The 13,151-nt window shown below is 39.3% G+C and overlaps 1 protein-coding gene across 1 annotated transcript; it reads left to right on the top strand.

Moving 5' to 3' along the window:
- Window positions 1-7,451: 7,451 nt before the first annotated feature.
- On the top strand, window positions 7,452-8,438 carry LOC131823473 (olfactory receptor 7E178-like). Its single transcript, XM_059159873.1, has one exon. It carries the CDS (start codon window positions 7,509-7,511, stop codon window positions 8,436-8,438), a length of 930 nt encoding a protein of 309 aa, XP_059015856.1. The 5' UTR covers window positions 7,452-7,508.
- Window positions 8,439-13,151: the final 4,713 nt, after the last annotated feature.

Below are 13,151 nucleotides of genomic sequence, written 5' to 3'. Positions count from 1 at the left end.
GAAAAAAAAAGGGTCTGAATTTTATGATGAGATAAGTAACTTGTAAGTCAGAAATGAGGAATAGAAGATAGCTTCTTCTGGAGAAGAGGAGGGGGTCTAGATACCACCCCCCAACCCAGTGCATTCACTTCTCTCCATCAATTAATAATAGCCAAGTCCTTAGAGATTGGGAGAACATGGACCAATCTGGCTAATTATGTGCCAAGTGCTTTGAGCCCTCAACTGTAAACAATCAGCCTGTGGTTTAGTTATCAGTCCCAGGTCAGTGGGCTCCATACATGTGTCTCCTCCTCCCAGAGCCGTCTGCTTGATGACACCCATACTGGCATCTGTCTTCCTGCCACTCCTGGAAACAAAGCCTCAGTCCTCACCAAGCTCCAGGCAGTGGAGAGGCAGCCAGCTCTGCAATCCTCCATCCTCCTCCAGCAGAAACACAGTACAGACCAATGAGTAGGAAGTACAGTGGGAGTGACTGAATGCAGGAGGGACAGGGAGAGAAAGCATTGTTACCTTCTCAGCAGACCACGGGGACAGTTGGGATAGCCAGACAGGAGGGTACCAAAGCGAAGATTCAATGCCAAGCCCTATGAAGACCTAGTGTTGTTGGTTCTGGCAGGGACTCTAGCACTCTTATTTAGATTTCTATTTTTGTCTCTTGCTAGTTCTATTTCTCCTGGCATCATCCCATCAGAACAGGAAAGAGGTCCTTTTTAACTGTTCCCTAAGTCCTCCAAATGGTCATGAAGGTGATGATGATGGTGATGAAGGAAATGATATCAGTAAACAGAATGGTGCAAACCATTAGCTTGGGACTCCATGTGCCAGACACCAAGATGAATTTTTTATGTAGTTTGCAAACTTTTATCTGCATTGCCACCCCCGGAGAGACAGCCAAATGTATTATCATCATTTCAGAGTTAAGGATAGGAGCACAATATTTTTTTTTCACTTCCTGATTTTATTTATTTATTTTTTTGACCAACTCACCTTTCAAAAAAGTTTTTATTTAAATTCCAGTTAGAAGAAAGGAGGGAAAAATGAAGGGGGGTGGGAATCAGAGGGGACATGAACCATGAGAGACTGTGGACTCCAGGGACCAACCTGAGGGTTTTAGAAGGGAGGGGCTGGGGAATGAGATAGACTGGTGGTGGGTATTAAGGAGGGCATGTATTGCACGGAGCACTGGGTGTTATACGCAAATAATGAACCATGGAACATTACATAAAAAACTAGTGATGTACTGCATGGTGACTAACATAATAATAAAATAAATTGCAGTTAGTTAACATACAATATACTCTTAGTTTCAGTTGTACAATATGTTGATTCCACACTTCCGGACATCACCCAGTGCTCATCAGTCCAAGTCCCTCCTTAATCCCGTCACCTATTTCACCCATCCCCCCAACCACCTTCCTTCTGGTAACCATCAGTTTGTTAGGAGTCTGTTTCTTGGTTTTCCTCTCTCTGTGTTTTCCCTCCTCCTTTGCTAGTTTGTTTTGTTTCTTAAATTCCACATATGAGTGAAATCATATGGTAGTATTCTTTTTCTGACTGACTTCTTTTGCTTAGTATAATACTCTCTAGCACCATTGCAAATCTCATTCCTTTGAAGGCTGGCTAGTATTATATTTTATACATACAGTGCATCTTCCTCATCGATTCATCAGTCGATGGACACTTAGGCTGTTTCCCAACAGTTTCCCAACAAGACTGTTGTTGAAAATGCTGCTATGAACATCCTTGTGCATGTATCCCTTTGAATCAGTATTTTTTTAAAAAAGTTTTTATTTATTTGACAGAGAGAGAGAGAGAGACAGCAAGAGAGGGAACACAAGCAGGGGGAGTGGGAGAGAGAGAAGCAGGCTTCCTGCTGAGCAGGCAGCCTGAAGCAGGACTTGATCTCAGGAGTCAGAAATCATGACCTGAGCACCAGGCAGATGCCTAATGATTGATGCACTCAGGTGCCCCATGGATCAGTATTATTTTGTCTTTTAAATACCCAGGAGTGAAGCTACTGGATCATAAAAAATAGTTCTATTCTTTAATTTTTTAAAGTTTTATTTTTTTAAATTTCTTTTCAGCGTTCCAGAATTCATTGTTTATGCACCGCACCCAGTGCTCCATGCAATACATGCCCTCCAAAATACCAACCACCAGGCTCACCCAATTATTAAAACTTATGCACACAAACACAGACTTAAATGGTACCATTTGAAATGTAGAAAAATGTAAACAAATGCAAAGATGCTGTGTTAAAGCATAACTGGGTAAAATTAACCACAGTTCGTACTGTACTACTGTAAAAATTTGGCAGCCACATCCTGTTGTTATTGCAGTGAGCTCAATATTGCGAGTATCTACTTAAAATGTCCTGTGACACTAATCATCTCCACATGAGCAGTTCATCTCTCCAGCAAATTGCATATCCCAGTAAAAATAATGAATACTGTTGTGCTGAAAATAAATAATAAAAAAAGAAGTATTATAGAACTGAAAAAAGTAATCTATTTGCAGTTCTCCCCTCTTTTTCATTGTGTTTAGTGCAATATCATAAACTTTGAATAACATCATGGGACCCATCTCAAGAAGCAGAGAGAAGTCATGACATTACAAGAAAATGTTGAATTGCTTGATATGTACCATAGATTGAGGTCTGTAGCTGAAGTTGTCCACCATTTCAAAATAAATGAATCTAAAGTAAGGACCATTGTTAAAAAAAAAAAAAAAAAGGAAAGGGACATTTGTCAATCTGTCGCTACAACTATACCAACAGATAAAGGCAGTCCTGATCATAAACCTAATTAAACACTAGAGTCCATCTATCCCTTCCTGCCTTAAATTCCAGTGTTTGCTTCTCTTCCTTACTAATAAATGTCCTTTGTGACCCTCCCCCCACCCCTAGAATAGGGCACTTTTCATCTGCACTAAAATCTGTTTAGGAAGACACCTTTTCTTAATGGTATTTGGGAACTCATCTGCTTTTAACTGGCAAACTTGCTTCTACTGTTATCTTGATATTTTTTCTTAAGTTCAGCTTTGTTCTAAAATTATCAAACCATTCTTTACTTGTGTTAAATTCTCCAGCTTTAGACTATTCACTTGCTTTTTGCTTTGTCATATGACTTTGCTTTTCCTCAAATTATATTCAAGTCTATAGCTACACCTTTTCTATAACAACTTTGCACCCACAGCAAAGCTTCATTTTTTTTCATTTTTAATATGAGGTAAAAAATTACATTGCAAAAAGTGCAAGATTTTTACATCTTTTGGTATAGTTGTAGTGAGTAGTTCTATTTTTAACTTTCTGAGGAACCTCCATACTGTTTTCTAGAGTAGCTGCACCAGTTTGCATTCCTGCCAACAGAACACGAGTGTTCCTTTTTCTCCATATCCTCACCAACTCTTGTTTCTTGTATTGTTGATTTTAGCCATTCTGACAGGTATGAAGTAATATATTATTGTAGTTTTGATTTGCATTTCCCCGACGATGAGCAATGTTGACCATCTGTATGTCTTCTTTGGAAAATTATCTATTCCTGTCTTCTGTTCATGTTTTAATTGGATTATTTGTTTTTGGGGTGTTGAGTTTCTTAAGTTTTTTTTGCATATTTTGGATACTAACCCTTTATCAGATATGACATTTACAAATACCATCTCCCATTCCATAGTTGCTTTTTAGTATTGTTGATTGCTTCCTTGGCTACACAGAAGCTTTTTAAGTTTCATCAGATCCTGGGGTAGACAGGGGATGAATTCAGGTTTGAATGCAGACAGTGAGACTGTTCACAGGCTACCCAGACAGTATTCTCTCCTGCCTATCCAATTCTCACCTCTCTTTCCTGTTACTCCAGGCAAAGACCTCCCCTCGCTGCACTCTTCCTATTTGGCTGTTCATGCTAGAAGACACCAGAGAGCCGTTAAGTGTCGCCTGCTGCATCAACTGTAGAAAAGATGGCTGAGATGAAGTTAGAGATCATAAAGAGTCGGCTCATGACAATTCAGGGTAGCTCTCTTTCTAGCCTCAGCTCTCAGATTTTGCTTCATATTTCACTTCCTCCCCCATTCCTATAATTTAGGTTCTCTTGATCTTTAAGGGAGATACAGGGTCAGAATGTTAGATTCCATTCATAGTCAGGAGATAAAAAACTGTTGCAAGATTATCTTAGCAATTTTGGAAAAGACCTCTGGATTGTATTTAAACTCTCTGAAGTGCAGGGAAACAGAACAAACAAGTCAGTTCATGCACCTCAAAGACCCACCACTTAATTCTGAATCTTATCTCCTTTACCTTCATCTGTATGACATTGGGCGAGTTCTTAATGTCTTTGAGCCAGTTTCTACAACTGTACTGAGCAAGAATTAAGATAAGCACTGGCCATGTGACTGAATATATTAGATGCATATAGTAAGGATAAGGTCAATTTTAGATATTGTTGTGGTTGTTATTGTCATTATCAAGGCTAAGCACCATCTATACAACTAAAATATCCTGTGATCAGAAGGTTCAGTTTTCCTTAGATCCTGAAAGAACTCGTTTTTTTTTTGTCCCTATGCAGGTAGATACTGAGTGTTTGGAGGGAAGCAACTGAATCACAGTCATTTCTGATTTCCCAGAGCTTATACTTTGCTTGGCACAGTGTAGGCTCCTAGAGCATCGGTGATGTCTGTTAAATATTGAATGGACCCTTCTTTGTTTCTCAGAGACAGGGCAGAGATAGAGTGGGTTTCATGCCTTGGGTGATTTGCTTCCTTCCAATGATGTTTCACAGATCTAGATGAAAAATAAAACAGTGTTTCTCTGTATCTATGCCACAGATTTTCTAACAGACCTATCATTTTCCACTTAATAGACTCTTCATTTGAGAATTATTGGAGATTTCCATAAAGATGAAAATTTAAAGAGAGAAAAAGAGAAAGGGAGGCAAATCTTACTGCACTTAACTAAGACATATTTTACCATTTCCACCCTCTCTTTTTCTTATTTCTTTCTTTCTTTGTTTCTTCTGGTTCCATACAAATTTCTGGATTATTTGCTCCAGCTCTTTGAAGAATAACAGTGGAATTTTGATCGGAATGGCATTAAAAGTATAGCTTGCTCTAGGAAGTATAGATATCTTAATAATGTTTATTCTCCCGATCCAAGAGCTTGGAATGGCCTTCCATCTTTTTGTGTCTTCTTCAATTTCTTTCATGAGTGTTCTGTAGTTCCTCGAGTACAGATCCTTTCCCTCTTTGGTTAGGTTTATTCCCAGGTATCTTATGGTTCTTGGTGCTATAGTAAATGGAATCGATTCTCTAATTTCCCTTTCTGTATTTCATTGTTAGTGTATAGGAAAGCCACTGATTTCTGTACATTGACTTTGTATCCTGCCACGTTACTGAATTGCTGTATAATTCTAGTAATTTTGGAGTGGAGTCTTTTGGGTTTTCTATATAAAGAATCATGTCATCTGCGAAGAGAGAGAGTTTGACTTCTTCATTACCAATTGGGATACATTTTATTTCTCTTTGTTGTCTTATTGCTGTTGCTAGGACTTCTAATACTATGTTGAGCAAGAGTGGTGAGAGTGGGCATCCTTGTCGTGTTCTTGATCTCAACGGGAAGGCTGCAGGCATTTTCCCATTGAGGATGATATTTGCTGTGGGACTCTCATAGATAGATTGTTTCTTTGTTTCTCTCTCTCTCTATCTTTATTTCTTTCTTTTTTTTTTAAGAGGGAGAGGCAGTGGGGGCCAGAATTGATCCCTCAAACCTGAGATCATAACCTGAGCCAAAATCAAGAATTGGACACTTAACCAGTGGAGTCACCCAGGCACCTCTATTTCCACACATTCCTGAATGAGTTTCCTAGAACATGATAGGATTCTACCTCTCTGATATATAATAATAGTCATTAAAAATTTCTCAGGATTGGATTTCACCAATAAACCCACCATTCCAGTAACAATGCCATTCTGATATACAAACCATGACTGAGTATTTATTGGGTGCAAACTTCTTTTAGATGTCACATATATCTTGATATGAATGATGTTCTCCCCATTTCTAGATGGAGGATAACAGCACAGAGAGGTTGAGATGCTGACATATATCCCATGTTTAGTCTGATTCCCATCCCAGCGCTCTGTGCACTCCACCAGTGTTGAATGGTTGCTTTCTTTTCAAACATGCTTTAGTTCCAGATGAGCAAACAGAAACAGGACCAACAATTCCTTCTCTTGGGATTCTGTGAGTTCATCTGTGAACTAGGGAATTGGGAAAAGTGGTTTACAGGGGCCTTTGCTACATAAATATTATAGATCATAAGATTTTCTATGAATAGTAATGCATTTTGCAGCCTATTTTGGAAATCTGTGGTATAAAAATATTACTCCTTATCCAAGATAGGCACTTTCCCATGTATTTATCATGGAAAGACCATTGGAACACAGACTTTGGGGATCTTTCTGATTCTAATCCTTGATGATAGAAGCATGAAGTTGATTTTGTCTGTACTTTCTATTAGGAAAACAAATGTAGATAATTGAGAGTAAAATTGTACATATATTAATTTATTTACAATGTAATTATCTTTTATGTCTATATATTATAGAAATTTTCATTTGTTTAATATGGAGGTGGGCACAAGAATTTTATTAGGAATATTCTAATAAGGGACACCTGGGTGGCACAGTCAGTTAAGTGTCCAACTCTTGATTTTGGCTCAGGTCATGATCTCAGACTCCTGAGATGGAGCCCCACATTGGGCTCTGTGCTCAGTGTGAAGGCAGCTTAACTTTCTCTCTCTCCCTCTACCTCCTCCTGCTTGTACTCTCGTTCTCTGTGTGTCTCTCTGAAAAAATACGTATTTTTTTAAAAGGATATATTGTAATAAGAAATTAAGAGATAATAAAGTTCATCTTTCAGGTAATACTATGCCACATTTGAAGTGCTTGAAATAGATGTATATACTTCAATGACACTTAAAACACATTCTTGTGGTAAGTGAGAACTCAGGAAACAATATGTGTATTATTATGGTATTAAATACGTTTTTAAGAAAACTGTTTATGGATGCATAAATAAGTACTAATATTGTGGATACATTCAAAGGAAAATGTATCTACCACATTCATGACAGTGTTTGTCTTTGGGCAGCTGAAATGCAGGGGAATGGGATCATGCAGGGAAAGCAAGAAAACTCAATTTTTACTGGCAACAAATATGAGTTCTGAAGCCAAGTATAACGAGGTATTACTATGTTTGTACATTTGTATGTTTCTCTAACATTCTTTAGTTCAATGTCTTCATAGTGGGTATATATGGAAGCAAGTAAATAGCTCAGACAGCAGTAAGGAAAGAGTTCTAAGAAGAGTTTACAATTGAGAAATGTTGCTGAAGGTACTGGGATGTACGATGGGAAGTGCGAATTGCTTGAATCAAAATAGGCGCCTTTAGCTGGGTGTCTCTACACTTGTTTTGCTTATTCAATACTCTCTTCTCTTTTGAGAAGTGTCCCACCTGCATGGAACCATGGAATCTAACAGCTGTCTCAGAGTTCCTTCTCCTGGGCCTCTCAGATGATCCAGAACTGGAGCCCATTTTCTTTGGGCTGTTCCTGTCCTTGTATCTGGTCACCTTGCTTGGGAACCTGCTCATCATCCTGGCTGTCAGCTCTGACTCCCACCTCCACATGCCCATGTACTTCTTCCTCTCCAACCTGTCCTTGGCTGATATTGGTTTCAGCACCACGACAATCCCCAAGATGCTGGTGAACATTCAAACACACAGCAAGTCTATCACCTATGCAGGCTGCCTAACTCAGGTGTCCTTTTTTTTCCTGTTTGGGTGTTTGGACGATCTGCTCCTGGCTGTGATGGCCTATGACCGGTTTGTGGCCATCTGTCATCCCCTGAACTATTCAGTCATTATGAACCCATGCCTCTGTGGCTTGTTGGTCTTGATGTCATTTTTCGGCAGGCTTTTAGACTCTCAGATTCATTGTTTGATGGTGTCCCAACTCACCTTTTGCACAAATGTGGAAATTCATCATTTCTTTTGTGATGCACCACAACTCTTCCACCTTGCCTGCTCTGATACCTCCATCCACACCATACTAATGTATTTTATTGGTGCCATCTTTGGTGGTGTTCCCCTCTCAGGGATCCTTTGTTCTTATACACGAATTGTTTCCTCCATTCTGAGAATCCCATTCACATGTGGGAAGTACAAAGCCTTTTCTACCTGTAGCTCCCACCTGTTGGTTGTTTGCTTGTTTTATGGAATGGGCGTTGGAGTGTACCTGAGTTCATCCATCTCCTCCTCCCTCCAGAAGGGTGCAGTGGCCTCTGTGATGTACACTGTGGTCACTCCTATGCTGAACCCCTTCATCTACACCCTGAGGAACAAGGACATCAAGAGGGCACTGTGGGGGCTGATCAGCAAAACAGTCTAATATCAGCATTTGTCTTAATCTTTCTGTGTTCATAGAACTGGAACATGCAGGGAATCAAAAACATCAAGAAATTCTGAATCTGCAGCCACATGGTATATATATCCATATGGATCTCTGCTTTTTGCTTATACAGCCATTCTTGTTAGCATAGCTCTAATGGAAATGGGGGATTATTTTGGACTCTCCACTTAAATCATAGTCCCTGCAGGATTATTATTATTATTTTTTCTTAATTTTTTATTTTTTATAAACATATATTTTTATCCCCAGGGGTACAGGTCTGTGAATCACCAGGTTTACACACTTCATAGCACTCACCAAAGCACATACCCTCCCCAATGTCCATAATCCCACCACCTTCTCCCAAACCCCATCCCCCCAGAAACCCTGTTTGTTTTGTGAGATTAAGAGTCACTTATGGTTTGTCTCCCTCCCAATCCCATCTTGCTTCATTTATTCTTCTCCTACCCACTTAAGCCCCCATGTTGCATCACCACTTCCTCATATCAGGGAGATCATATGATAGTTGTCTTTCTCCCTGCAGGATTATTTATATCTGTACTCCTCTCACTTTCTTTATGCATTGCCCAGGACTCTTGGTCATGTACAGTCTTGTTTCTATCATTGCAAAATAATCATAACTCTCCCTCTCTTGTTTTTTTTCCCCTTTAAAAAGATATTTTACCTCTTCATTTGAGAGAAACAGCCCAAGCAAGGGGAGAGGCAGAGGGAGATGCAGGCTCCCTGTTGAGGTGGTAGCCCATCATGGGGCTTAATCATGACCTGAGCCAAAGGCAGAGTAAATATCTGAAACATCCAGGTGCCCCATCTTGTTATTTTCCCATGATTCGCCCCCTCCCAAGTGCCATTTATTAGGAGGATCTAAATTCTTCCTTAAGGTCCAAAACATCTAATACATTTCTGTGCCTTAATGATCTTGATCAGATTTTCTTAAAAGTATGCTTCACACCCACCATGGAGTCCAACATGGGCTGGGACATATGACCATGAGATCAAGACCCAAGCTGAGATAAAGAATCAGATGCTCAACTGACTAAACTCCCAGAGTCCCATCTTGATCAGATACCTGAGTGAATAGGATAGCTACTGAATTTCCTTCTGAAGCTGAAATGAGACACTATTAATATTGAGTTTGAGTAAATAGTTATCAAGTTTCCTGGAACTTCCCTAGGAAAACTGGGGTGTGTAATTCCCAAGGAATAGATGGGAGAGAAACTACCAGAACAGAGGTGATCCTAATTTTCCTGATGATTGTCCTTCCTATTCCATCTAGTTTCTCCCATTATATCATATCACTAGACACAAAGGGACAAATACTGTATGCTTCCACTTATATAAGAGGCATATAGTAGTCAAATTCACAGAGACAGAGAGTAGAATGGTGGGAGCCAGGAGCTGGGGGAGGCAGAAGTGGCATTAGTGTTTAATGGGACAGCTTCAGTTTGGGAAGGTAGAAAAGTTCTAGAGATGGATGGTAGTGATGGTTGTGAATGTCCTTAATACTACTGATCTATACACCTCTGAAAAACAATCTGAGGGTTTTGAAGGGGTGGGGGTGGGATGTTGGGGGAACTTGGTGGTGGGTAGTAAAGAGGGCATGGATTGCATGGAGCTCTGCATGTGGTGCAAAAACAATGAATACTGCTACGCTGAAAAGAAATTTTAAAAAATGTTTAAGAAGTTGCTGTGGCTGATATCGAAGAGATTACTGCCTATGTTCTCCTCTAGGATTCTGATGGATTCCTGTCTCACATGGAGGTCTTTTATCCATTTTGAGTTTATCTTTGTGTATGGTGTAAGAGAATGGTCGAGTTTCATTCTTCTACATATAGCTGCCCACTTTTCCCAGCACCATTTATTGAAGAGACTGTCTTTTTTCCACTCGATATTTTTTCCCGCTTTGTCGAAGATTATTTGACCATAGAGTTGAGGGTCCATATCGGGGCTCTCTACTCTGTTCCACTGGTCTATGTGTCTGTTTTTATTCCAGTACCATGATGTCTTGGTGATCACAGCTTTGTAGTAAAGCTTGAAATCAGGTAACGTGATGCCCCCCATTTTATTTTTGTTTTTCAACATTTCCTTAGTGATTTGGGGTCTCTTCTGATTCCATACAAATTTTAGGATTATTTGCTCCAGCTCTTTGAAGAATACCGGTGGAATTTGATCGGAATAGCATTAAAAGTATAGCTTGCTCTAGGCAGTATAGATATTTTAACAATGTTTATTCTTCCAATCTAAGAGCATGGAATGGTCTTCCATCTTTTTGTGTTTCTTTCATGAGTGTTCTGTAGCTCCTCGAGTACAGATCCTTTCCCTCTTTGGTTAGGTTTATTCCCAGGTATCTTATGGTTCTTGGTGCTATAGTAAATGGAATCGATTCTCTAATTTCCCTTTCTGTATTTCATTGTTAGTGTATAGGAAAGCCACTGATTTCTGTTCATTGACTTTGTATCCTGCCATGTTGCTGAATTGTTGTATGAGTTCTAGTAGTTTGGGGGTGGAGTCTTTGGGGTTTTCCATATAAAGAATTATGCCATCTGCTAATAGAGTTTGACTTCTTCATTACCAATTTAGATACCTTTATTTCTCTCTTTTGTCTGATTGCTGTTGCTAGGACTTCTAATACTATGTTGAACAAGAGTGGTGAGAGTGGGCATCCTTGTCTTGTTCCTGATCTCAATGGGAAGGCTGCAAGCTTTTTCCCATTGAGGATGATATTTGCTGTGGGTCTTTCATAGATAGATTTGATAAAGTTCAGGAATGTTCCCTCTATCCCTATGCTTTGAAGCGTTTTAATCAGGAATGAATGCTGGATTTTGTCAAATGCATTTTCTGCATCAATTGAGAGGACCATGTGGTTCTTCTCTCTTCCCTTATTAATTTGTTCTATCACATTGATTGATTTGCGAATGTTGAACCATCCTTGTAGCCCAGGGATGAATCCCACCTGGTCATGGTGGATAATCTTTTTAATGTGCTGTTGGATCCTGTTGGCTACGATCTTGTTAAGAATCTTAGCATCCATATTCATCTGTGATATTGGTCTGAAATTCTTTTTGGTAGGGTCTTTGCCTGATTTGGGGATCAGGGTAATGCTGGCTTCATAGAAAGAGTCTGGAAGTTTTCCTTCTGCTTCAATTTTTTGAAACAGCTTCAGGAGCATAGGTGTTATTTCATCTTTGAAGGTTTGGTAGAATTCGCCAGGGAATCCGTCAGGTCATGGGCCCTTGTTTTTTGGGAGGTTTTTGATCACTGCTTCAATCTCGTTACTAAATATCAGTCTATTCAGGTTGTCAATTTCTTCCTGGTTCAATTTTGGGAGTTTATAGTTTTCCAGGAATGCATCCATTTCATCTAGGTTGCTAAGCTTATTGGCATATAACTGTTGATAATAACTTCTGATGATTGTTTCTACTTCCTTGGTGTTTGTTGTGATCTCTCCCTTTTCATTCATTATTTTATGAATTTGGGCTTTCTCTCTTTTCTTTTGGATTAGTGTGGCCAATGGTTTATCGATCTTATTGATTCTTTCAAAAAACCAGCTTCTAGTTTCATTGATACGTTCTACGGTATCTCTGGTTTCTACCTCATTGATCTCAGCTCTAATCTTGATGATTTCCCTTCTTATGTGTGGAGTTGATTTGATTTGTTGTTGATTCTCCAGTTCTTTAAGGTGTAGACAGCTGGTGTATTCTGGATTTTTCCATTTTTTTGAGGGAGGCTGGGATGGCTATGTATTTCCCCCTTAGGACTGCCTTTGCTGTATCCCATAGGTTTTGGACTGAAGTGTCTTCATTCTCATTGGTTTCCATGAATTGTTTCAGTTCTTCTTTGATCTCCTGGTTGATCCAAGCATTCTTAAGCAAGGTGGCCTTTAGCTTCCAGGTGTTTGACTCCCTTCTAAACTTTACCTTGTGATTGAACTCCAGTTTCAAAGCATGGTGATCTGAGGTTATGCAGGGAATAATCTCAGCCTTTTGGTATCGGTTGAGTCCTGATTTGTGACCCAGTATGTGGTCTCTTCTTGAGAAGGTTCCATGAGATCATCCACATTTTGAATGTAGAGATTTTGAGAACCCCTGAAGTATTTAAGCAAGTGATCAAGTCACCAGATAAGTATGTAAAAATAAACTATTTTCTAACTTAATAACATACATCACTGAACAGAGAAATTAAAATCTGAGCTGTCTCTCAAAAGAGCAAAAAACATACCTCTCCAATGTATAAATTCTAAACCCCAAATCAGGACTATAGAAAGAAAAATAGAATGTTCTCCTTAGAGACATACATTTTAACTGAGAAAATAGGAATTTAATGAGATTTTCTAAAGATTTTATTTATTTATTTATTTGACAAACAGTGATCACAAGTAGGCAGAGAGGCAGGCAGAGACAGAGAAGGAAGCAGGATCCCCACTAAGCAGAAAGCCAGATGTGGGGCTTGGTCTCAGGACTCTGGTATCATGGCCTGAGCTGAAGGCAGAGACATAGCCCACTGAACCACCCAGGTACTCTCAATAAGATTCTTGGTATAGAGGACCTAATTCTCTCTAAATTATTTAAGTCAGTGCCTGTACAGATATAAAAGTCATATGTTGCTTTCTGTAGTTGAAAAAATGTGTCTGAATTTTACAATGAGATAAGTAACTTGGAAGTCAGAAATGAGGAATAGAAGCCAGCTTCCTCCTGA

This window comes from Mustela lutreola, chromosome 2 (assembly GCF_030435805.1).
Source record: "Mustela lutreola isolate mMusLut2 chromosome 2, mMusLut2.pri, whole genome shotgun sequence".
NCBI lineage: Eukaryota > Metazoa > Chordata > Mammalia > Carnivora > Mustelidae > Mustela > Mustela lutreola.
Note: the sequence above shows the minus strand (reverse complement) of the source record. Positions and strands in the feature narration are given on the sequence as shown.